Source organism: Oxyura jamaicensis, chromosome 8, assembly GCF_011077185.1.
Source record: "Oxyura jamaicensis isolate SHBP4307 breed ruddy duck chromosome 8, BPBGC_Ojam_1.0, whole genome shotgun sequence".
Classification (NCBI taxonomy): Eukaryota; Metazoa; Chordata; class Aves; order Anseriformes; family Anatidae; genus Oxyura; species Oxyura jamaicensis.
Window position 1 is genome coordinate 26,576,481 of NC_048900.1, and position 26,588 is coordinate 26,603,068.

The 26,588-nt window shown below is 46.0% G+C and overlaps 1 protein-coding gene across 3 annotated transcripts in view; it reads right to left on the reverse strand.

Moving 5' to 3' along the window:
• Positions 1–18,456, reverse strand: part of GLIS1 (GLIS family zinc finger 1) — a 189,512-nt gene extending 171,056 nt beyond the window's left edge. Inside the window, exons 1-2 of one of the 3 annotated variants that reach the window (XM_035333436.1) lie at positions 18,272–18,456; positions 17,607–17,814 (exon numbers count right to left, since the gene is read on the reverse strand). In XM_035333436.1, coding sequence (XP_035189327.1) covers positions 17,607–17,814 — 208 coding nt within the window. In that variant the 5' untranslated portion in view covers positions 18,272–18,456. Of the gene's footprint in view, positions 1–17,606; positions 18,001–18,271 lie in introns of those variants that run through there. The other 2 variants (XM_035333435.1, XM_035333434.1) reach the window with 2 other exon arrangements.
• Positions 18,457–26,588: the final 8,132 nt, after the last annotated feature.

Here is a 26,588-nt window from a genome sequence, read left to right on the forward strand (position 1 = left end):
AAAAAAAAAAAAAAAAGGAAAAAAGCACCTTGTCTTGTGTGCCACATGGAACTGTGCTTGCTGTTAGCATCAGCAAGTCCGAAGGGCACGCACAGGGTCCCCACAAGCAGCCCTTCCACTCCTGGGTTGGTGGACACCAGCTTGTTCCCAGTTGTCCAAGCACACAAAGGACACGAGGTGCTCGGTGGTGCAGCCTCCCCCACCCACAGCGCATTAAGGCAAAAATCAGATTTGACATTTGGATCATCTGGGAATTTTCACTGAAGGAAACTCCCTGCCTTTCCAGAGCTGCAGGCCGTGGTCAGTGTTTTCAAGCTCTCCTGTTCTCTACTGTGCACAGCAGTTTGTGGCTTTTGGTATTTTCCACTAATGATCTCAGTTTGTTATAGGCTGTTGGGGAGTGCTTTGTGGCTTGTGGGTGGTGTGGGACAGATGCTCCGTGGACCAAGTGTCGACTGCCTGCAGTAGCAACAAGCTGGATTCAATGGGCCATGTGGTGGTCCCTCACAGATCCCGGGGGCTACCAAGCCAGGGGGGTTGGGATCAGTCCCCATCCCTGCCCAGCCTTCTGCACTGCAGCAGCATGAACAAGAAGGGCCAATGTTCGTGTTGGGGTCCCAGTTTGTCCCCCAGCACCTTTCTGCACACCGTGCTGCTCCTTGTGTCCTACAGCTGGCCAAGGCGCAAGATGAGCATGAGCTCAATTTAGCTATGCTAAAAGCTACTTTTTTTTTCCCTGAGGTTCCACTAACTTCTGTAGGATCTGGCAAGTGGTGAACATTTCTGGTTGCTGTCTAAAACCAGAGAATTTGGACTGTGAACAGCTCCAGAGCCCTTGAGAAAGAAACTCAGATGTTTTCCTCGCAAGCATTGTGAAATCTGAAAAGCAAGAAGCTTTCAATTCTGAAGTTCTAGAAAGAATACAAGGAATATCTGTTTTTCTCCTTAGTGACCACTCTGATCACACCCTGTGCACACACTTATTTCATACAGGTCCCATTTCACCTCTTCATGCACACGGGCCTTTACTCTTCTACAAAGCAGCTGGTCCCCACTGGGTTCTAATTTCTCCTGTGCCAGCTGCCTTTTCCCAGTGCTCCACCCCTTCCATACCCAACCCCACTGCCACCTTCTCCCAATCCTTCAGCCCACAGTATTGCCGAGCATCACTACTGAATTCACCTGAAAATAATCAAAACAGATGCGTAGCATCACTGCTCTGAGTCTCTGCAAGGAAGACAAGGGTGATTCGTGTTACTGCAGGAGCCTTTGCTCTCACGTCACTCAGTTGGCAGCACCACCAGACCTACGGCCCCACATTAAAACCAGGCGTTGTACTGGACCATGAGACTAGCACAGCACCCCTGTAGGGCAATCATCCCCACAGCACCCTGATGAGGCCCACCACAAACTTAGGGAACTGGCCTAGATGCTGGGTAGCGACTCAGACCTCCAGAGCATCTCACAAGACACACTGGAAGCACACAAAATATTTTCTCTTATCTGTTGAGAGGACACCTCATGTGCTCAGTGCCAGGCACAGAATTAGTGTATGGTGCACGGTTCCCAAGTTCTCCCAGGCTACATCTAACCTGGCTGAACACCAGGGCCCTTTGCTGGCAGCAGAGTATGTCTCCCAAAAACCTGCAGCTGCTCTCAGGGCCCTTATAAACATCAGGATCCACTTTCCAGCTCTTGTGTTGTTTTTTCTTGTAATAATAGAATTTTTAAGAACAGGTGAGTTTTCTGGGTCAGAAAACTCTACTCGTCAGAACTGGATGATAGGAAAGTCATAATACTTGTAATTCCCTGAGATCCTTTATCTCGCACATCTCAGACCGACTCCAATGGTATCACCTGGAAAGGAGCCAGAGGAGCTCTGCTACTAAAGCAGCATGATAAGATCAGTACTGAGTGGGGGAAATGCCAACAAAAATCTCCCACTTCTCCCCGGACTTTCATCCAAACAAACAAACAAACATGTCATTGTAGCTCTCCCCTCAATGAAGTCTCAATGCCTGAATGTCAGCCCCATCCTTCCCCAGTAAGAACTAATACAAGAGCAGTGTAGTTTCTCTGGGTCACTCTCCCACCCCTCTCCTTGCCTAGCTCCTGGTTGGAGCAGTGGATTATCACATGGCACAACTTTCTAGGCAGCTGTCTGCATCGTGTGCTGGAACTCATGATGGGAAGAATTCAAAACTAATACTATTGCACCACTCAGAAGAGGCCATAAAAGGAGACCCACAGAAAGCAGGAACTGTGCATCCAACACCAGAAGACTAAGCGCCAGATCCAGAGAGGTATTTAGGCGCTGAGTTTCCACTGACGTCAGTAGGAGTTAGGTGCTTGAATACCTCTCTGATCAGACCTTTAACGGAGCAAACTTCAAGGCTTGGTTTTTCAGTGGTTCCACAGTTTCTATAAACTCTTCGGTACCTCCTCTGAGGACCAAGTCCTTCAGAGAAAGGCTTAGGAGGCTCATCACATAGTTGTCTTGCCTGAAAACAGCCACTCAGTTCTCAAAGGAAACAAACAGGACCTGATAATTATAGAGGGGGAAAAAATTTTAAAAAAAAAAATGTTTTATAATATTGTTCAAGTGTCACTGCTTGGATTCCTAGGAACCATTTAGCTGAATGAATCTCTAAGGTAGGATCCTGTCTCTCTTTGGTATCTAAGGATACCAAACTTATGGACTGGAAATATGGTAGGAGGCATCGATGCAACAGTTGTTGCATGGTGGAAGACTACCTGATAGCAATTAGCTCTTCATGAAGACTTACAGGTTGTTTTCAATTAACATTGGCATCACTGAATTCCACTGTCTCTTTTTAAAAAAAGGGGCGGGGGGGGGGGCAAAAAAAAAATCAAAACAACAGCAAAAAACACCCTACACCTAAGAAACCTGTTTGCAGTAATAAAAGCTGATGAACTGATTTGATTCTGTAACTTATAATCTATAAGGAAACTGAACCACACATGCTCTTAATGGGCTCCAAAGGGTGATCACTTGCCTCATTCAGAAATATAAATCAAAGATACCACCCAAAGGAAAAGGGAATTAAAAAAGGTCCTTGTGATGACAGTTGAGATTGAAATTAATTTGCCCACTTGCAGAAATTCTGAAAGTGTTTGCTCTTGATTTTTCATCCCCACCACATGGCAGCTGCTTTCTTCCAAAGCACACACTCATACTGTTGTGGGCTGCTGGAGCAAGACAGCCAACGTTGGAAATAGACGTGTCCCGCAGTGGCACGGCAAGCAGCGGGCACAGCGGCCACACCACAGGGTGTGCGGGGCCTTAAGTACATACACAGACAGACTTGTGTCTGGCCCAGGGACTGACAGAGGAGGAAGGTGTCACAGATATAAATCTCAGGCCAGGGAGCCAAAGAACTCAACCGAATTTTAGTCACATGGGTATATCTCAGTTTCCCTTGGCTGCCTCGATCAACTGTGGCCCAAAGTTGTAAAACCTGCCCACAGCTGCTCTGCTCACCCCCAACCTGATATTTCACACTGTGACTTTATGCAGGCTTGTTTAGGTCTAACAAGGTCCTTATTTTTCTACAATGCAGGAAATAAGGAAACCAGCCATCAATTATTAGAAGCGCAGCAGATCTGAGCTGCATGGCTGTAAAACAGATTTTTCTTTAATGAAACTGAACTGGCATTTGCCAGAAATAACAAGTGCCCAAGACCAAAATGTAAATCAAAACTAAAGGAGAGTTTTCAAAACTTTGAATCATTGGTAGCAACAGACAAGCTCAGAAGGAGGTTGGTATGATTTTGGAATGTCTTAAAAATGTGTGACTAATATGACTTCTGAAGACATTATTTGTGAGTTAGTATTTCAGTCTCCCCACAGAAAGAAAACATCATGACCAGGGAGGGCCACAATGTTTGCTGTAATAACTGTGTTAGTGTGTCACTATTGCTGTGCTAGGAAGGAGGCTAAGCACCTTTGTTTTCATTTCAGAAAGCAAAGAAAGGGAAGATATTAATGTTGAAAATCATCGGGGCTTGGTAAGAGGAGGATGAACACAGCTGTTACCATTTTTCTACGTGTCCAGGTTTTAAACCCAGCACTTGGTTTTAGTTGGTCTCAGCCCAGTTCCCAGGAGACTGGAGGTTCCATCACAACGTCTCTGAACAGAGCCCCGTCTAGCCATGGAGGAGTGGTGCTGTTTGCTGAGGAGAGACATAACATGAGGAGAGAAAGGGAGGGTTTGGAAGAAACACTAGTTGCTAGCGATTGCTTTACCACAATTTCTGTCAAAACTGTATGATTCAGGAGCAGGAACGCTCCTCCTTCCCCAGCCTGCCCCCTGCTATTCTTCAAGAAGCCCAGACTGCAGCCCTAAATTTGGCCTCAGCATGGGCATTAAGCCTGAGGATTGCGATGCAGAAGGCACATGAAGGAAGAGCACGCCAGCAGCAGGAGGTGACCTGGGACTCGATCTTTTACAACTTGCAAGTGAAAGCCATTGGGATGGTCCAGCTTTTTTGTCCAGTGACTCCATCGTGGAGTGCAATTTGTACATGGTCGAAATGAATTGTTTCTTCCATAGGAACATCCAAAATTGACTCAGAGACTCCCAGGTACCAGAGGATTTATCATATCTTTTGTTAAGCTGTGCCAGTTTACTATCCTTGAAATCAAAACCGTGGGTCTTCCTTCTTGTTTGATCTTCCCTGGCTTTGGTTTTCAGCCATGAGACCTTGTTCTGAATTTATCTGTACCCAAAAGAGCTCTCACATACTTTTCTCATCTCCAGAACTGGCCACATTGCCTCTTTTGTGCCATTAGCCCATCCATACCACGGGTGGGTTAGCACCTTCCAGTTCTTCTCCAAATCCTTCGATTTTTCAAAGCTATTGAATGAAGTTTGATCATTAGCCTATCCTGCAGCTAGACCGATGCATAACAGAAAGGTAATATCACTTCCCAATTCTTTTTCATAACTCATCGTATCACCTCATACCCCACTAGAAATACATTTTCCCATACCAATTTCATCCCAATCCTTTTGTCACTGCTTACCAGGACGTACAGCCTGCCATCTGTAAAAACAGCTCATACTCTTCATTGCAAGGAATAGTTTCTGGTATTTCTATGAAAATACCCATTGTCCACTTCCTGATCCTTGATTAAGAAATCCATGTCTCACACTAGTCACTTTCTCATTATTTTTTTTATTATTATTGCCTTAAGTGAAGCAACAGATAAACTGTAGTGGCAGTGGCAAACATTTTCTGTCAGGATTTCAGTAGAAACTTTTAGATGACACTGGGAACCAAACAACCTTTCAGAGTTCTGTACAAAATACTGCCACTGATAGTTGTTTGGTGAACATCTCAGTTTCTATAGATCAGTCAGTTTTTCATCCATTCAAAAGGCCACATATTATTTTCTAGACAGCTATTTTTCCCGTCAACATGGCACGTGATGACTCAAAATGTCTCCCAGAAGCTTAAGTCTAATCCACCAACACATTTACCTCTGCTAGCCTCACTCTTGGGCTTGTTCTAAAACACGAACACGCTTGATGAGACTGACTCTTGGACGAAGCAGAACGGCTTCCTGGTTAATGCAGATTTCTGTCACAACTCACCTCAGTTCAAAATAGTGTGAACTCTACCTAGAACACAACGCTGTAGATATGACCGGCAACGAAAGGTTGATAGTGCTGGAGGACTTCGGTATGGCCAGTCAATTTTTGTATTTAGAAAACAGGATGTACTACGAATGAATAATAATAATTCAATCTGAGCCTAATTCAGTATCAATAAGGCTATTTCCTTCTTCAGAACAATGGCTGGCATTTTCTATCCCCAACAGGCAATCGTGTGTTAGCAATGGCATGTCCCCAGAATGCCACAGAACATTTCACAACTGCTTTGCACATAAAAATCAATCACTCTCCATGCCCAGCTGTCCCACCGCTGGCTCTCCCCAGTGCTGCCCTTAGAGCCCCTCACTCAGTCCGAGTGCCTTCTCAGCGTTTTCTTGACAAACAAATGAGTGTCCAGAAACACTAACATGAGACAAGGGAAGATTTGAACTTCATTCGGTAGGTCAGAGAACAGCAGCCCAGAGCTCGACAGACCTCTTGTAACAACTCATCGTGCCTGAGCAGTTCAGTGTGGGAATGAAAACGTTGTCGAAAAGACAGTACTGTACCCGCAGTTATATCCCATGGAAGGATTTCCATGCAGCCTGTCTTTAAAAACTCCAGTGACAAACACCTCACAGCCTGCTTGGGCAGAGTACATCAAAAGGTTAGTGTACTCAAAGTTTTTCCCTAGTTTCCAGCCTGCACAAATCCTGTGGAAGAATAAACCAATGTAGAAGAGACAGACGGTGCTGAATGCCACGTGCAATTCACAAGGTACTTAGTACCCACGGGGAAAGCCTACTGCCACACTCAGGTTTGGATAGGATGCAATGGGACACTTTCTTCCACACAAACAGAACGAGACTGGTGTGGGTACCATGCACATGAAGTGTAACCCTCATCTATAAATCAGCGGATTTCACGTTTAGGAGGTCCTTACCATTAATATCTAGCTTGTACTCTAAACCTGGGTTGCTCATCAAACTAACAAATGCAGTCAGGAGACTTCACACTGGAAGCTGCAGCCAGCCTCTGCTTTCCCTAGCGGCAATTACTAACGTATTTCATTATTACCTAAATTCCAGTTGGTTATAAGGTGGGGCTATTTTTCATCAAGTTTCCTCTCAACTCGCATATTATCTCCAGGCTCTGAAACTGCCTAACTGTCTCTTCAGGGTGACTGCTGGCTGCCGAAACAGCCATCCCGTGCATAAAGCATCTTTATCACCTCTGTTTACTGTTCTTAATTTCCATGTCTCACAGCAACTTCTCCAGCAGCTAATAAAAACACCATTGTAGACATTAACACTAACTCTTGGCAAGGAAAGCTCCCCAAGATGGTTAGTCCCATTTTAAGAAACCCATCCTGGATACCACTGAAGCAGCAAGCCTCTGCAAAATGCTAGAGTTTTTACCCAAACTCACCAAATAAATTGCACGCGTAGCCAATGCCATCATACATTAGGGCCCAAACGCAATTCGCAATTACTCACTGCGATGGTTTGCTCTCATGTTCTAGCTGTTGCCCCCCTTTATATCTGCTTTCTATGACTAATCCAGCAAAATATATACACTTGTAAAAGTATTTGTGGGAGTGGTGATTTTACAAGCAAACAGGCAGAAAAGCAAATTCTGACAAAGTGGTCAGAGTATCCACACCAGTAGTCTCTGCTTAACAGCTTCGGACAGGAAGCAGCAACAGAACGGAGATCTCACATGAATAACGTTTCCAACAAAAGCTAGCCAAATCACCCTCTTGGATTTTGAATATTTACACATTCAACAGGCCAAAAGCTATTTACACTAGTTGCCACATTTCCACATATCTAGCCCACAATTCCAATACGTTCCATCCCTTTATATATACATATTTAATAAGCCATCAGAAAAGGTGCACAAAGTCAAAGACAGAGGCCAGCAGGCTCAGAAAGCAGAATGAGTAAGCTGAGATTTGAGGGCAGGAAAAGAGCAAGTGGGCTCTAGGGGCAAACATCCCCTTAAATTTCCTGCCTATTCATTCAGAGATGCTGAAATGCAACATCTTTGTTTTGAGAAGAGAACCATTCACACAGCCTGTAGCTTATCCCCATGAAAATATGACAACTCAACAAACTTTACAGAATAGCTCAAGAACTCAAAGAAAAAGAATAGAAGCCAATCTGCAGTGAGTTGGCAAGAGGAAAAATAAATAAAACTGCTCAGATTAAAAACTTGAGGTATCTTTCTTTTGCCACATGATCTGAGTCCATACCACAAAGACAAACTTATATGCACTAACCCCCCATGGCTCAAGTCTGCCTCCTTTTTATCCACTCTTGGTTCAAAATGGTGCTGCTTCAAATTTGCACCAGATCTAGGGACACTGGAACGAAGCCAACTCAGTTTCAGTTGAACATAAACCAGCTCTGATGACTTCAGGGAAACTGAACGTTACCACAATCAGATATCCAGAAAAGAGGAATTTACTGTTGCCTTTTCCTCTTCGAGTCCTGGAAGGCAGTTTCAGCTGTGTGGAAAGCTTGTTCTGCTGGAGGGATGAGGATCTCAGGAGCCTCGTAGCAGCTACCTGTGCCCCAAGCCCAACAGGCACACAACCCACCAGATGTCCCCTGTCTGAAGAACAGCAGCCGTCGGATTCCCTCCCATTGCTGGAAGGCAGGGGCAACTCTGAAGCTGCTTCCTCCAGAAAGGCAGGAGGAAGATTTTCGTCCCAACAGGAACTTATTATTGTCTATTTCTAGCATAGCTCCCTCAACATAGCTCTTAACGTAGCCTCTTTTCCCTCACCTGAGCATTTCAAGCACTAAAATAAGTGGGAGAATATTGTTCCTCGGTAACTCTCCTGCAACTAGCAGTATAATCCAGATGCCAAGCAGTAAGAAGCCCAGCTGAAATGTTCCACTAAAAATCTTATTCTCCCGAAGACAACAAAATTGTTTTGTTCACTTCACTGCTCACACTCAAGGAGACTTACCAACGAGGGCAAATAGCATGTACTTCAGGTAGCACAGAGAAATCCAGTCCACGTGTACGCTGAGCAGAAGGGGAGCAGCCCCGCTCAGTAAGCACCACAGACACTGCAGTGTGGCATCCTGCGATAACACCAGGTCAGACCTCAAACAGCACGCAGCCACACCACCTGAACACTGCACCTGAACCAACAAAGTCTGTCCCTCAGCAGAGAAAATTCAGCTGGCCCTGATGGCGTGCCGACACAACTGCACTGCTTCTGGCTCCAGAACGGGCATGTATTCCTCCACACCACACTCTGTTACACTCTTGCGGAAGAAATGTCCTGAATAATAAACAGGCTTGCCCCCAAACAATACAAGTAAATGGCACGGCCTAGAACAGAGTCCAAGCACCCTAACCCTCTTCATCCCAAACATTTACATACACTTGGCCATGCCAGCTGCTGGCACAGTCTTTGTGTTCCCTCTCTGCCTTCACCACTTCTTTGCCTGCCTCATGGGAGACAGCAGATCGCACCGACCTTAGACCTACGTGGGGTCCTGAACAGGAAGGGAAATTAAAGATGAACATGCTGTTCTGACTGTCTGACCTTGGCATCTGAGCTACTGGGCTGTTTCTGCTTGCACTTTTCTCTCTGGAAGCAGATTTAACACTTGGATCTTCTAGTCTGTGCTGCTCTTCTGTGCACAGGATTTTCGAAAGCATTCAGTCCTGGCCTCCTCCTGAAGTCAATGCCCCAACTCCCTGCAATTTCAGGGGACACAGCAGGGCAAAGCAGGAGTTAGGAAACTTCATGCTAAATCCTTTCTGGAAAACAGTGCGAAATAAAACAGAAATTCCCTCTTTTTTATCTGCTCTCACTTTGATTTTCCCTTCCCTGCCCAGCCTAGACAGGGGCTGGGAGGCAGGCAGGACTTACACAAGAACAGCGAGTGAAGAGATCTGTTTTGGGGTGAAATGAATGCAAACTGCTGCTTTCCTCAAGCACTTTTCCTGGCCTATTTGGTGTTCTCTCTTATGCATCCAGTCTGTGGAGATGCTCCAGCAAAGAACACAACACGCAGTCATCAGCAGTGACTGATCATTTGGGCTCTGTGAAGGATTCAGGTTAAATCAAAGCCAGCTGCTTCAGAAAGGGGCAGGCGGGTAAAGAGAAGTAAAGCAAAATAACGATAAAAAATGCAATCTAGAGCCTCCATACATAGGAAATCTACTCTTGTATTTCAAATAAACAAGTCTAAGGTATTTAAGCCTCATGCACAGAAAACATATAACTTTTTTTTAAGCCATCCTCTTGCATTGTTGTTCTGCCCTAATAACTCTGAAATGTGCTACTCATCTCTCCCAGTTAAATATCCTGTTTCACAAGCCCACTCCTAGATATCTGAAACTGCACAGCATTTCTATCTAGCTTTAGGCATCTAGCATTCCAAAGAATTAATATTTAAACTTGTTATAAAGGAATGGGGATTGCATTAAGCATGCAGTATTTAGCAAAACATTCATATTAATAAACTGTTGTGTGGCTTGTTTGAAGGACTTTTATGATTCCTTAAACTCAAAGAAGCCTGTGCTCCAAAAACTGACACACATATCTGTATTTTCCTTTTATTACAAGCAAGACTTAGCTGGGATTATAGACTGGAAGCTATGACATTCCAATTTTACAATACGCTTAAAATCACATTATCTTTCTTTGCCATGGGGATTGTTGACTTCAGTATTTAAGCAACTTAACCACAGCAAATTGTGAAAAAGCAATGAATCACAGCACTTCATTTAAAGGAACACTAGACCCTCTACCTCTTCTTGGAAAGCACCTCATGTTAACATTGTTACACATAATATTGCTCTTAAATCTTTTGATTATAGGTAAATGTATAAATAAAATTAATCAGTCACAAAATATCACTTAATTATTTTTTCCCCCTTTGATTTACACCTCAGATCCTCTCTCCCAAGCCAGCACATGTAATTTATTTACAACATAGGAAGGCAGGCAAAATACATCATCTAGTGTTATACAACCTTCTACTAGGTATTAAAATACCAGGCCCCTGGAGACACACTTCATATAGTTCAGCAAGTTCCAAAATAAACCAAGCAGCCAGCCCCTTAAGCACTTAAAACAACAATGGAGATCTGTATGAAAAAATTAGTTTTACAGGATTTGATGATGTCGCCTTAGTGTCATTTTTCCCTCTGGTTAAATATGAAAAAAAAAATACACTCGTAAGAATGTATTTGCTTTCCTCTCAATCTAAAAAGATTGATAATGCTATAGCACTCACAAAGCCGCCCTCTTATCACACACGTAAATGCCAGAATCAAAAACAGTTTAAGATGTTTTGCATTTGTTTAACCCCTAGAATAAATTTGATCGGGTAGATTCAATTACAGTGCTCCTTACCAGTCCACTACGCAAAATAATCACATATACATTCAGACATGATGATAGGAAAGTCAGACATGAATATTAGATTAGATTTAGACTAATACAATTGCTTAAAACACAAAATAAAATAAAATAATTTTTTATTAGAGAGAGAGGGAGCTCAAGCACTTTGTGATGATTTGACCTTGCAATTCCTAAAAGCACAAAACCTTAAAATAACCTAAAACACAGAATTTGCATCTATTTCCTACTGCAGCTCTGGCAACGTTTCTTCTGTTTTCCAAGTAGCCTCCTTTCTACAAGCAGCCTTAATGATTAACAGTCATTTAATATATCCAAACTAATGACTGTAATTAAAAAAAAAATCCTTGTTCCAGGTTACTGGTGAAGCACAGATTCTGAGAACACTTCAGGTTCCAACCGAGATTTCACATAGTGGGTGCCAGAAATGTAAGAGTAAGGGAAGGGGAATTCTTTGCCTCTATTCTTCAAAGGCCGTTCAGAAAGGTAGCACTGCAGTAGCCTGAACCGATACTTATCTGGATGGAAGAACCGGCCCTTGCTTTCTTACATGCCCCATTTAAACGCAATAAAACGGCATGAGTGGTTTTAACTGGCCGTTCTGTCTGTGTCACTGTAACGCTCCCTGCTCTCGGGAAAAGATAACAGCTGTGCCATATTCAGAAACACATACTTTTGCTATTGTTTGCACATTCGTAGAGCCAGATTACGCTGTACCACAGCGAGCGAGCACTGCCCTTGCGCTGGAACCCTGTATTCTTTGAGTTGCATCAGTGTGCTGGGAAACAACGCTTGGTGGCTGAGGGAAAAAAAAAGCAAACAAAAACAACGCTCTATTAAAAGCAGTTCTCAGGCACTGTGAAAATAATTACTAGACTGCATGCCTTGTTCAAGCCTGTTGACATATAATGATAGAAACCTGGAGTACAGAGCGGAGCGGTTTACGTCCATATTCCCTCTCCAATTACCCGGCCATCAACATCTTCAGCGTTCTCAGATCACTGAACGGCAGAGCTTTGCATTTCTGGAATAATGCTAATCATGGTGCCAAACAAGGAAATTATATTCACAATAATTCCAAATTTCCCTTCATACATAGCCCATACATTATTCTGCTTCAGAGCTTACAGATGGATTTAATACAAGCTTATTATTTGTTCTACAAGCTTTGCCCTGTACACAGGATAAAGGACTTCTGTAATATCAGGATTGAAATACTGACCCAGCTGAAGTTCGTGGCAAGACTCCTGTTGGTTTTCATCATTTGAAGTAAAATTTTGTCCCTCCTATTCAACACACTGAGCATCTTTGCTCACTGAAAGTGAAATAAAGCTCTGTTGCCATAAGGAAGTGCCATCTCCCAGAAGACACTCACTTTACATTTAGCAGCTTTGCTAAATCGAATCTCCCAGCACCTCCAGAAAGTAACTTCAAATCTGCTAAAACCCCTTAGCGTATGCTTCAACAGCTTATGTGCTTACAGGGCTGAACTCTAGCACACAAGCAATCATTTAGATATAGCTGAATAGATCATTGAGAATGTTTGGAGTCCCAAGTATTTGTAGAAGATAAGGCTACTGACAGGAACACAGGAACACAGATTTGAGTTTTAAGCTTTTTCTTCCTACAAAAGAAGAAAGGAAAAGATCTTTTTCATTCTCATCTCTTTTAGCAGAGTACATAATAAGCCACATTTTTATTCCATTTTAAAGCCAGAGTTAGTAATTTCTTATTTACTTTTATTTCATCAAGTAAAACTCAAGAAATTACAAAATCCCTTCCACAGATCAGACTCATTTCCTGTAATCTGACATTATTTACTAATTCTACACAGTATTAAGATAGATGCAATATTTATTATCTTCCTCTTTCCAAGAGCTTTTTTTTTTCCCTGAAGCAGAAGGGTTTTCTTGCTTTAACAAGTACTGAACGTCTTTATCCAGTAGGTCTATCATTAGATCTCCTGCTTTGTATTCACTAAACGTTCTCTGCTAACAATCCCTAAATGACAGAGATTTTAATTACTAGATGCAACTAAACCTCTTTTAAATTAATCCCATGAAAGGGTCATCTTCAATTCAGTGACTCTGATTTTGCAACACAAATCACTAGAAGAACCGTCAGCAGCAAGTAACCGAAAGTTATTTTCCTGTTCAAAATGAGTAAGCATTTTAGCCAGTTTAACAGAGGAGGGGACAGTCACAATATAACCCAAATGGATTTTCAGCACACATGCTCCAATTTGAAGCTTCCTCCCCTTTCTCCCCCTGAAAAGCAGGGAAATCAGAAAAAAAAAAAAAAAAAGACAAAAAGGAGTTGTGTAACTGCGAGTTCAGTTCCAATAAACCTTTAAATTCCTTTTTGTAGGGGAGAATGCAAATGCATAATACAACAAGCAGGCTTGTAAGTGAACTGCAGTGAAAAATAAAAAAAAAAAAAAAAAAAGTATTGCTACAGCTCTATATAAAACATAGGAAGTTTAGAGATCACTGTAGCAGTGACCACCACTCCCTGTCTCCTTATTAGCTCAGATAATATTTATCAGCCCTAGACAGTCCCATTTGCTTCAGTGGGATAATTCCGTGAACACAGACAAGGTGTACAAAAGAAAATGGCAGAATCAGGCCCAAGACCAGCCAATACACCTAATAAGTCATATAACCCAAACATATGCTTTTACTTAAGATCCCAACAGCATAAGCTGCTGCTTAGGCAAGGACTGTCCTGCTAACCAAGGGAGTAGGCACAGGCGGTTGCAGTGGCAAGATTTAATGCACCTTCTCAACAGCAGAAGAAAATTAATACCCTTATACATTGGTTGTGTGTTTGCCAAACGTGGCTACATTTTAAAAAAGAAAAGAAAAAAAAAGCTTTCTCCTTGTCTGAATAATAAATACTCTCAACAAGGAAATATCCAGCTACTGCAATCCAAACAGCTTATTGTTTTGCCCACTGAAAGTTAATATCTGAAGTGGTTACTGCAAAGGTCTGGGCCATTTGGCTGATTTCCCAGTGGCACAACCAACAGGATAAATCTCGTCATTTCTACTGAGTCATGAATTAGATACACCGAACGAAACTGGAAAAGAATGAAAAGGAGAAGTGTTTCCTGGTAACAACCATAATCAATGTTGTTTAAAAAAGAAAAAAAGAAAGAGATTTGACATCTTTATAGATTACTCTTTTGTCACCACTAAAGCTTGCTTTCCCCAAAGTTTCTTTCCTGTTGACAGTAATTATTTTGTTCTGTGTTACTTTCAAAATGGCAATGTCCTAGAACAAAATTCAATGAAACAGGATCAAACCCACACGATCACACGACAGCAGTGTAACATATACGTCATACCTCTTGGTACAATTATTCTATGCCGAGCAGACCACGAATTCCTCTAAGAAGTACTGTCTGGACGCAAATACTCTGCCTGATGACACATGGGGAAATCAATGATCAAGAAATGCCTGGCGTGTATCACAGCCAATCATACCAGAGGGGGGAGGCTGGGTGAAAACTGGGTGTTTAAAATAAACAGCTCCCAAACAGAACAAAACATGAAGTACAATTCCAAACTACTGATATTTCTGGTAAACAAACAACAGTTCCATCCTACAAAGCTCAGCACCAAACGATCTGATTCCCAGGAGTAATCCTCGCACCACCCCTCGAGTTTTTGTTTGGCTGTTGATGTAAAAAGCCTTGCTCAGGCATGGAAGCATGTTGCAGGATCCATCCGTAACACCGTGAAGCACTGGGGTAACGCCGCAGGGACATTACCCCAGCAGGATGCCTTTTCCCCAGTGACTACTTCAAAGCTGCTCACGTTATTAACAGGGCAGTGTACCATTTCTATTCGTTCTTTTTTGAAATGTATATGTTTAGAAAAATATATATTTTTACAGGCAACTATAAAAATTGTTTTTGCTCTTGTTAAAGAGAGTCTTTTCCTCTCCCTACTTGCAGCTTTCAACTGTGGATAAACCAAAAGCAGGAGGCACGTTCTGTAATCCAACCCAGATTGCAGGAGGAATTACTGGGTACGCGGTACACTGGGGCTGGAGAGCAGGATCACAGCGTGATGATCCGAAATCAAGCTGTCACCCGTTTCCTTCTCAAAACCTTTGACAGGGTAAATGTGGATACTTCCCTCATTCCCACTTCTTAGCTTTATCTTGTTATCTGACATCTACGTACAGCTGTCCTTGGCCCGCTTCTTTATCTCCTCGGCAGAACCGCTGGTGTTGGGAGATGGTTCACACCACTTCTTGAAAGAAGATCAGTGGCTCTCCTCTCCCAGCAGCGGCAGAGCTCACTTTGAGATGCACAGAGCTCTGATTTTACGGTTAGATCACAGTGAGTAATGGAGTGACTTCAGTTATTTCTGCAGCGCTGACTGCAGCACACTTGACTCAGAAGTGCTGGGTTCTGAGCAGGGGCCGGCAGCTCCCAGCATTTGGTGGGAGAGCTCCCCAGTGCCCGAGTCAATATTAAGACAATTGCTGATGTTGGGCAGCCAGGACAGCCCACACGTCTGGAATCGGAATCTAGCCCCAAATTTATTTTCCCTAGCTTCTCCTGAAAATATCTTCGGAGGAGGAAAAAAAAAAAAAAAGCAACCAAACAAACAGTACTGCCGTATTTGGAAAAATCCAATGTTATCCATCAAATCACCACGCTCAGTAAACGAACCCAGTCCTGGCCATGGGTACCTCCTACATACTCCCGTGAGTCAAGCCACGCATATGCTGAAGCAACCACAAGGTACCACCCCGGACAGAAAATGCATTAAACAACAGCAACAAAGCTTCAACACTTTTTTTTTTTCCCCAGTGGCTAAAAGGGGGAATTGATCAGTCAGACAAGGTGAATTTGCATCCTTCTCCCAGTGCCTACCTACATCTGTTTTAAGTAGTCCCAAGTCAGTGGAAATTACATTTTTCTTCTCCCCCTCCCTCCATCCCTACCCTCTGCAACAGACACAAGAGGAATATGGATGAAAAGAGGAGTAAGCAGGTCAAAAAAGGAAAAAGGAAAAAAAAGGTGGGGGGGGGAGGAGAAGGGAGAGGGGAAAAAAGTGCTTCAGCAGTCCATTTGAGTAATACAATGCACAGCTCAGGTTTTAAGCCAGTGTGAACCCAAGTGAAGTGGCAACAGTCTCACTTCTGGGACCAAAATGAACACGAACATCTCACGAGTTCCTTCTACAGGCAGCAGCAGCAGCACAGCAGTACCCGAGCTCCTAGCTGTCCCGTCATCTGTTGTGAATCCTCCTTTCCTCCATCTGTCCCCTCCAAATCTGGTTCTGTGTAACACTGCCCCAGCTCAGCCTTGCCAAACACGAAGAAACGTTGTTTTTGTTTTTTTTTTTTTTAATCAAGGAAGTGAGAATTGCAGTATTAACAAAGAGAAAATTAAAAAAGGTAATTTATGACCTGCTGCTCCACTCTGTACTCACTGGTGATGAACAACCACGTCCTACGGTTTGCAGGACAGACCTAGTACGCACTGAGGTGTTCGTTAACATAACTTCATGGCAACGAAGGGTGCCATCACCCTAGGTAACAAGATGACAAAAGAAAATGTTACTAGCCCAAGGGTGCACAATCTACTTTATTCTTCAGAATGGAAAGAAAAGGATGCACTGAAAAAATCCTAGAGGGAACTGTCTCAGCCCAACAAGGTATCAGCATCTACACGGCTACGATAAAGAATGGGAAAGGACTGAGAAGACAAAAAGAACTACCTTGTTAACACTACAGAAAACACTGCCTTAATATTAATAACTTGAGGTGCACGTAGGTCTCTGCAAGTGGCTTTGGAGCGCAAAGGAATGCTTGAATTTCCTCAGAATCCATCCAGTGACTCCTCAGAGAGATTATTCTAAAACTAAACCTTGATTAACAAATTCTAGCTCAATTAACAAGTTCTAGCTCAAAAGGGTAGCAGACATTAGCAAGCAATTCCTGACCTAACTTCAATACCGCTTCTTTAACAACGCACAGATGGAAATTGGGCATTTGTTAAACCAGCAGAACTTGACCTCACGCCATGCCTTTCAGGCACCAGGAATCCCGAGCCTGAAGATTCGCTGCCTGAATCCAACATTTGCAACACCTCCTTGAAACACAAACTATAAATCCAAGCAACCGTGGTGAAACCGTTGAATAAGAACCAGGCATTTCTTGTCAGCCAGGCACCCCCGTGAACAAACTCCCCATGCGCACACCCGGCACGGGACAGTGAGCACCGTGCTGGGCACCACCGGGGAGCCACAGGCGGCACCACGGCGCGGCCGCACCAGGCAGCGGCCACTCAGCAGGACCGGGGAAGATGCTGGGCTCAGGATTTCTTAAGGAATAATGATAAATTCTGCTGCCCGTCTGCCAAAGGCAGTCTGGTGTGTCCTGCCTGGGGAAGGTGTATGGAAGAAAAATGTTTTAAAGCTTGCAGCGTTACATAAGTAAGTCAGAAAACACCCTGAAGAGCAAAAGGAAAGACAACAAAACACACACACACAAAGGAGCTCGATAAACGTTTTTGTTGGATTGGTGGTGTTGCTTTGGTGGTGGTGGTGGTCGGGTCGTGCGTTTTTAAGACTCACCCTTCACGCTTTGATGTTTCTGCTGCTGGAAATAATCTTTGGAGCCTCTAGCGCATCGCAGCTCCTGAGCCCTGGGCAGGATCGGGATCCTCTCGAATATGCTGGGTCTTTTGGGGACGAAGTCTAGCAGAGGCGCTGACATTTCAGGGGGGCTCTGCTGAGGCTCCGCTCTCTCGCTGCCGTTGCTGACGGTTCTCTTAAAGGACATCTGAGGATTCAAGAGAGCTTTACCGGCGCCGGGACAAGTCCCTCGCGGCTGGTCCTTCGGAGGAGCTCCCTGGCATTTAGCAGTCACCTCGAAGCGGCCCGAGCTGCCTTTCTGCCCCGCTGCGAGCTCGCAGTGCATGGCCGGGGGGGCCCTCGCCGCTCTCCTGCACCGGCCGCGGCTCCCTCAGCCCCGCGGCGCCTCCCTCACACCGCTCGGGGCTCGGGGAGGGGGGCGCGCAGACCCCGGAGGGGGGGTGGGGGGGAGCTCTGAACCCTCCCGGGCTCGTCAGGGCGGCTGCCCGCCTGCCCTCCCTCCCTCCCTGCCTAGGCAACGCCGCCGGGCTCCTAGCAGCCGGGAGGGGAGGGAAGGGGGAGCCCGGCCGCCCGGGTAACGCCGCGTGTTTACCGCTCGCCGGGCGCCGTGTGAGGGACAGCCCCGGGGACAGCCGCGCTCCTACCTGGCAGGGGCCGCCCGGGGGGACGCGCTGCCCGCCGGCTCCCGCCGCCGCCCCCTTGCCCCGTCCTGCTGCCACCACAGCCGCCGCCGTGCCGGGCTCATGGGCTCAGCCGCGCCGCCCCGCCGCAGGGCCGGCTGCCTGAGTGAAGGCGGCCCGGGCCATTACACGGCGGCGGCGGCGGCGGCGGGGGCCAGCCCTCGGCTCGGGCCGGTCGGGGCGGGCAGGGGGAGGGCTGTGCCGCCGGGGCCGCCCCTCGGGGCTTTGACAGCGGGGGCCGCCCGCCCGCCCCTCGTAGGGAAGGGGAAGGGGGGCGCGGATAACAGCGGGACCCCCCCTCCGGGGGGGCTCAGGGCGAGCCCTGACGGGCCGGGACCCCTCGCCCTGGGTCACCCCCAGCGCCCCGTGCTCAGGTCGGGGAGCAGGGGAGCAGCCCCGCCAGCTCCCAGCCTTGCCAGCGGCCTGCAAGCAGATGTCAGAGGCACGCACCGCCCGGCCGTGGCACACCGTCCCCTTCCAGCCCTACAGGTGCCTGGGGCTGGCCCGCTCCAGTCGAGGCACTGAGGCTGGCTCCGAGCAAGCAGAGCACAGCAGCAGTGACATTTGCACCGGCTCCTCGTGGCCCAGCTCGGGTCTGGAAGCAATCTAGCCGGGTTTATTAGCTTGGGCCTCGTTCCAGGCGAGCGCAGGCTGAGCTACGACGCGCAGCTTTGCACCAGCGACACTTAGCAGCCCGCTGCTGGCTGCGGGGTGTCCGCGCTCCGCTGCCCTGCTTGCTGCTCTCAGCACAGGTGCAGCGACACAGGCCTGCAATACGCCTGGGCAGCTCAAAGATAGGAGTGCCTCAGACCCACACAATTTATACGGAATAAACCATTCAGATGTCTGGTTGGAAATCACTCCTGTTCACATAGCACCCAGAGGGGAGGTTTAGCACGAGGAAGAGGGACAGCTACTGAACTGGCACCTCGCTGTGTCCCTCCTGAGGAGCATCCTGCAGCTAGAGGACAGAGATCTTCATCTTGCAGCATAGTGCTTCACTCACAGTATTTTGTCCATCCCCTTAATAACATGTGCTACCCTGTGGAATAAAGAAACGGTCAAGACAGAAAGGCATGACTTTATTTTTTTGGCAAATGCTGTGCATGTTGTATATTTGGTGGGAGGGCAGCAGTTCTCCCTAACAGATGTGAGATGTAGGGGTGGAACAGGCAGTTCTGGGAGCAGCAGTGCGAAGTCTCATTTGCAGTGCCTCTCCCCCTTTCTGCCCACCACGGATGCCCTGAGGTCTACCAAACAAGGAGTTTGCCAGCCTTACCCCATGGGGGTATTTTTCTTCAGTAAGCCAGTGTCTTAAATCACCAGAATTTAATAGCTGTCTGTCAAATTTGGCTGAAAACTGGTTAGCGTCCTCAGAATATGTCAGTGGAAACAAGACATTACACAGAGGAAGAAATTCCCCCCTTACCTCTATAGGACACAAAACTAAATATCAACTAGCTGGCACAAACACTGAATTGTAATGGTGATATCCTGGGCCTTGAGAAGCAGAAAGCAAAAACGTTCAGCCTATGTTATTCTGCAGAGAGCAGCTACACCCCATTGCTGAGTGCTCTGCTAGCCTTTAGCCGTCCCCTGCCCCTCGGCCTGCGAGGCCCTCAGCACAGAGCAGCTCTTTCTCTTCTCTTTGGAAATGCTCGAGTCACCTGGCAGCACTACCAGAAACAATAATTAAGACACAAACACACTGCGGTAACAGCCTAAGCCCCAGCGACATGTGAAGAGGCAGTAAAATTTATTGAGGGAAATATTATTCCAGAACGCAGTGTAACCAGGGTAATCCCCTGCTCCCAGCGAAGGAAAAGCCTAGGGTTTGGGTAGATCTGGAACACGGCCTCGGCTTGTGCAGATTAGCTGTATCAATACAAAGTGACTGAATATCTAAAACGGAGGGTTTTTCCTGGAAAACAGGGAGCATTGGGTGTGTTGTATAACTTCCTAGGGGGGGGTTCTTTCTTGGCTAGCAGTCATCCCACGGCATGCAGGAAAAAGGACAGCGTTTAGCACCTCGCTGCTCTGACCCCATTAACCCACATCACGCTGCATTTCCTACCCGGGCCGTGCCGGCCCTGCCCCGATGTGCTGTTTTCAGATGTTTCTCTCTGCATTATCCAGAATATTCTGCACAACACCGGCAGGTGCCGCCACTGGCCCAGCAATCACACAACTGCCAGCGTTGGAAGGGCCCTCTGCAGATCTCCTAGTGCAACCCCCTGCCAGGCAGGATCACCCAGAGATCACCCCACAGAAATATTCGGGGCCCAGGCCGAGCTGCTCGGGGGACAGGAGGGGAATTTTTACACATTTTGGGCGAGGAGGTGTTGGGAGTGAAGCACATCGCAGCTCCGAGCTTCAGCAGCACCTTGCACAAGGCCCTGCATAGTGAGGTAGATTCTCCATGGCAGATCACCTCACAGAGGCAAGTCCCCGCATGCCTTAAAGCACAGTAGGGAATGAGACCCCGTGGACTCAGAACTTCACTAACACCACGATTTTCTTAGTTTCTGAGGAGAAAAGAAGGTCCGGGTGGGGATGTCCGTCCCGGAGCAAGAGAAGCAGGCAGTGGATGGACATACATCCTCCTCCAGACCTAGCTGTGCCCAGCAGAGGTTCGATGCCTTAAGCTCTTCCAAAGCAACGTCTCGGCTCCTCAGGCAGTGCCGCAGACCCAGCTGGGAGGACCAAGTGTCTGTTGAATCACCATGCTTATGAAAGAGTTAAGCGGTTCCAGTTCTCTCCCAGCTGAATCAGAGGATGCTTCACATGTCTCAGTTCTGGAACAAAGGCCAAGCAAGCATTGTAGGCTCTGATTGCTGTATGCCCTGGGTCACCATGACTTTGCTGTATGCATGAGCTGTGCAGCAATTGTGATTCACCCGATGCTGTCACTACAACCATCAACTAGATGGGGGTGTCCCCTCTGTGTCCTCATGAAAATCAGTCACTGGCCTCCCCCATTACAGCAATACCCACTAATAGAATGAGGGGGGAAGATTCTCCATATTAGCCTTCTTTGTTTCACATTCCTCATTACAGAGGACTGTGGTCATGGGTCATAGCATAAAGAGATCACAGCTATCCCAGTCATCTCTTCCCACTGTTAATGAAGTCACCATCACCGGAGCAGACCTTGCAGTTGAGGCAGATAGGACACCCTTGGTCCTAAAGCTGGTCCCTGGGATTTGCTTTATGTTGAGTCAGATGTGAAAGATGAGGTTGCAACGTGGGCTAAAACCTCCCAGGGGAGTGTAACTGCTTGCCTGAATATCTTCTCCCTAGGTTAGTGGGTAGGACACAAGTGATAAATAACCAGAGATTTGTCCATCTGCCCAATCACTCCTAATTGGTGACTAAAGAAAGAGAAGAACCCAGCCTGAGGTGAAATCTTACCTCACAAGAACCAAGAAAAAGCCAGGACACAGGCAATTGCTGGTGCAATGGCGTTGACCTGGGTCCTTGTAGCCTGATGGCACCGAAACACCAAGTTTCCATGAGACAGTTCCTTGCCCTCGTGGCTCTGGGAGATCGGTGGTGGTGAGACAAGGTGCTCACACCAAAACCAGCTGCTGGACCACACCAAGCCACAGGAACTGGGCAGCCCAACACCACCACAGCACATTAGCATAACTGGCTGAGCATCCACAAAAGGCCGTATTGCACAAGGTCCAGTTCAAAACTTAGAGAGCGGTGAGGAGAAAAGTAGCTTTAACAAGTTTGATACATCAGGTTTTCTCAGCCGATATAAGCCAAAGTCATGGCATGGCTACAATGTTGGTTTTCTAAGGCCTGCAGGTACTTTTTAGGCACCCTGCCTCTTTGCTCTGGACAGCACAAGCCCCTGTGATCCCAGCTGCAAAATCAGAGGCCGTACTGTCTTGGCTTGAGGTGTTTCCATTTGGGAACTGACCATGATTGGGACAATGAGAGAGATCATCTGTAAAAGGCAAGGGGAACAGGAGCAGGGATAGGGCATTATGTGAAGAGGATCCCAGCTCACCAAATCCATTCTTCGAAGTGTGTTCTTTACCTTCTTCAGGAGCAGATGGTTGTGACTGGACACAGAAATATGGCTAGCCACAAACCAGATCTTCCAGAAACTCATAGAAGTCGAAAACTCCAGTTTCCTGCATAGTTCCTGCATGGGAGGAGAGGAATGAAGCAGAACAGTTGTATGTAAGGTGAGCTGCGCAGAGCAAACAGAGTTGAAGAATTCATCTCTCGTTCATGTGCTTCATCTGCTTCTGCTCCAACAGGGAACAAAATTAAAGTTTTGCTTGTTTTATTTTCTTTCAAAGAGACACAATTGAAATTGTGAGGCCTTTGTGTAACTGCTCCAGCATAGACAGGGTGGGAGTTGTTACCATAAGCATTCTGTTAATATAGAGCAAAACAACCTCTCTGGTGGGAGAAATAAAAAACTTTGTTATAAATAACCTGGTTGCAAACGAGCTGTCAATTCACACACAGCAGTTTATTTACAAAGGCATGCCAAGTCCAGACTTGTTTTTGTTTTAATTTACTGCACCACAGATAATAAAAAAGAAACAACCAAACAAAAACTGAGCCAAAGGGATTGTCTCTCTGAGTATGCCCGTTTCTTAGAGATTGCCCATGTCCCTTTAAACCTTTACAGTGGTTTTAAAATGACCTCTTAAATTAAGACAGCAGGGTCAAACTGACCACACATTATCTAGTGATGTACTCAGCTGTTGCCTCATAACTTACAGATTGTTTATAGCTCTTGTAGTTACAAGGAAGATGTTCCTCAGATCAGTGTGACTTATCTTTTCAAAACAAGTCTCTTTAAAACCTATCCTATCTTGGGAAAGTCATATGGTAATCCTGAGCCCACCTTTGTCTTCCAGAGATTGCAAGAAATGATCTCCAAAAGGCACCATAAGCTGCAGATCTTTCCCTGCCTCTTGCCCCCCCAGTTAATTGGCAGATCATTCTAGAGGACATCCAGAGGAAAAAGAAAAGAAACAAAACACCTCTAAACAAAGGTTTGGTCAGCTTCCATTCAGAACATTGCTGTTTACACCTGCAATTAGCTTCCTCAAGCATTCATCTCTATTATCCCTCCCTCTGCATCAAGTCCACAAATAGATTCATCTCTCACACCGTGTGTAGGGAACACAGGCAGTAAAATAAGAAGAAAAAAAAAAAAAAAAAAAAAAAGGAAAAAAAAAAAAGCCAAACAAACAAAATAAACAGGCCATCACAACTTGAGAACATTTAGCTTGTAAAATTCCAACCCTTAGCAGCTGGGACATGCCAGAACTAGAATTTTGTACAGCTTCAGTTCACGCCTACTATAAATGAGTTATAACACTGGCTTATAACATGGCCCCACAGTCATTTTGCCCGGGGATCCATATATTCAATGCACTGAAGATAGCGATTGCTGAATGAGCAGCTAGTCACTCTTCTGTCTTCTCTTCATTGGCATAGCATCTGGACCACACATTGAATATGTTTACTGCACATCAGCCAAACCCTGCACAGAATACAGAATTACTCACTTTCTCCAGGGCATTTCTACGGTGTCCATCACTGCAGCAGCCTTCTGATTTGCTAAGACTTAGTTATCATCATCCGAGGTGAGACATTGCGGGTTTAGACTGAGCCCTCTTTTACAACAGAAGCCAAAAGCATCCCTTCGGTTTGGGTGCTAAACTTGTGACACTGACTGACTGCTCCCCTCCACCACCAGGTTATTTAGTATTTCCCATCACTGTATACGGCAGAACACGCTTCCTGCTCCATCAGTTCAACTCAGCCCTTGGTGTCCCAAATGGAGCATGGAAGTCTTGCAAACAGTGACCACCGTGAAGAGCAGAAGTACCAGACAGGATCTCTGTGATAAAGGCGAGGACAAACCATTTCTCCCTGGCAGTGTTCAGCTTGCACTAAGGACAGGGCTTTCCTCTTCCTACAACGCTCTTTGCAGTTACAGGTAAGACTTTCCCTGGGCCCAGCTGCAAGGTCAACAGCCCCCAGCTCCTGTCCTGAGCAGCTCTGTGCTCAGAACAAAACTCAAACACTGCTGTCACGGTCCATAGCCTGGCACTGCCCGAAACAACCTTTGAGCTGACACCTCTGCCAGTAAGCCTGCAGGGAACCCAGAGGTTTACAAGGCTGGTGCCCTCCCTACCCAGTCCTCACAGCTTGCCCTGAAGGTATCCACCCCCTGGCACTTACACAGAACCCATAACAACCTGGTGCTTGCAGAAGGCTACTTAATCCCCCTCCCCATTCCTCCAAAATTCACTGCAGGGCTCTCCCCGTACCTTTACAGACGAGATGCAGTTAAATACAACAGCCAGCCCCAGCACTGTTGCTTTGGTAGTCACATACAAAAGTTGGGTTATTCGAGAAGCAAAAGGCAGAGCCTGTATTTTGGCGTGTTTTTGGGCAGGGGAAGAAGGGCTCACTATTCACTCAGCACTTAGTTCCTTTGATGACTGCACGAGCACATACACACACTGTTTAGGCCAGTTTTCTCCGAAATTCATCCTACTGATTTACACTGTAGAGGATATGAGAGAGGGAGAAGAAAAAACCCTCCTGTCCCATCACCACCTATTAGAAGAATCAGCTAGTGTATCCAGCAGGCCACCCAGGGAACCAGTCCTCCTTGAGTCTGTGTTTTTGATCGTAGGGTAGACCTCTCCAGAGCTGTTCATCTAGCTCCTGTTTGACTAGCTCTACTGTAGTCCTGAGCTGAAAGGGGAGGTGCTTCCCAATTCATTTTTTGTCTTCTGATTCCAGAGAACAGTGTAGGTTTTACTCCCTTTCTCACCGCCTGTTTTTTTTTTCCAGACACAAGGGAGCTGCACAGCTTGTTTATACTACAGCTTTGTCTGAAGCTGATGCACCACCAGATGAGATTTGCTACCGCAAGTCCACAGCTGCAGTGAGGGGAATCGATATTGTGATGTGGGAACAACCCCCGGCAGCACCAGAGCTTGGCAAACCCCACTCCTCCAGGTATGGCCACAGCACCCAAGTGCATTTGATCCACACAGCAAATGCATCGCAGTGCCACAGCCAAAATCTATCAGACCACAGGGGAAGGAATGTGCATGGGTGTTGGAGGGGGGGGGGAGGCTCAACTTGCAGCATCTGTGATGTTCTTATGCAGACCCTCAGCTTTGTTCCATGGCTGGAGGAAGGTGGGGCCGGGAGTGCTCCTCGGTAGGTGGGAAGAGGGCTCCTTCGGGCCTTAAGACAGCAGGAGCAGCACACACAAAACAGCCTCTGTTCAAAGTAAGCAGCGACAGAATTGCAACCACTTCATTTCAAGGGTGCATTCAGGCCCTGAGCATAACTGGCATCAAGACAACTCTCCAAAGGGGTGAAATGAGGGAGCAAGTCCAGCAGTTCCCTCAGATACAGGAGCGTACAAGGGCTTGGGCCACTGTGTTTGCTCACTCAGAATTTTCAAAGTTGTGTCTCAGAAAACAAAGCAGGACAGGGGGTTGTTCAGATTTATATGGGACTGCTTAAGAACTAAACTCTCCAACTCATTACTCAGATGTAACAGGAAAACAGATCTGAACAATCGGCTGCCTACGTCTGCAGCTACAGTGAAAATAATTTCAGGGATTCTTGACTGCAGTTAACCTGTGGGGAGGGGCAGGTAGCTCACAAAGCTGCCAGAATAACAGTCAACCAAATGCTATCAGTTTCACTTGTGCATGCAGTAGGCAAGCCAGTAAGAAAGCACAGCTCAGCTTAGAGATGATTAAACAGATGAGAAATACCATTGGGCTTAAGGGAACAAGTTTAGCTGCAGTCACATAGAAACCAACTGTAAAAAGGCTTTATGATTTTTTTCTCATTACTCAGAATGCAGAAATGAACTCAAGAGACCTCACATACCTCACAGAAGTTTCACAGAGTGATTAGTTTTATGTTAAGACAGAAGTGTAAGGGGACTTGAAACACCAGCACAGTTTGCCAGAGGAATAAAATTATTCCCAAACCCCAACCTAGAATGAGATGTTACCCATTTGAGTTCTATAATCCAGATATTGCAACTTCAGAGGGCACCCATCATACACTTTATGTTCTTGTACATTTACATCTATGAGCACAAGACACTGTTAAAGATCCACTTTTAAGTAAAGACTTTTTTTAAAAAATAAACACTACACTACTAGAATTGTAGCTTTTAAACCACAAAGCAATCAGCTTTGGAAAGCTCTTCTGTCATACCCGGAGAATGCCATGAATCACACGCACATTAGCAGATGTC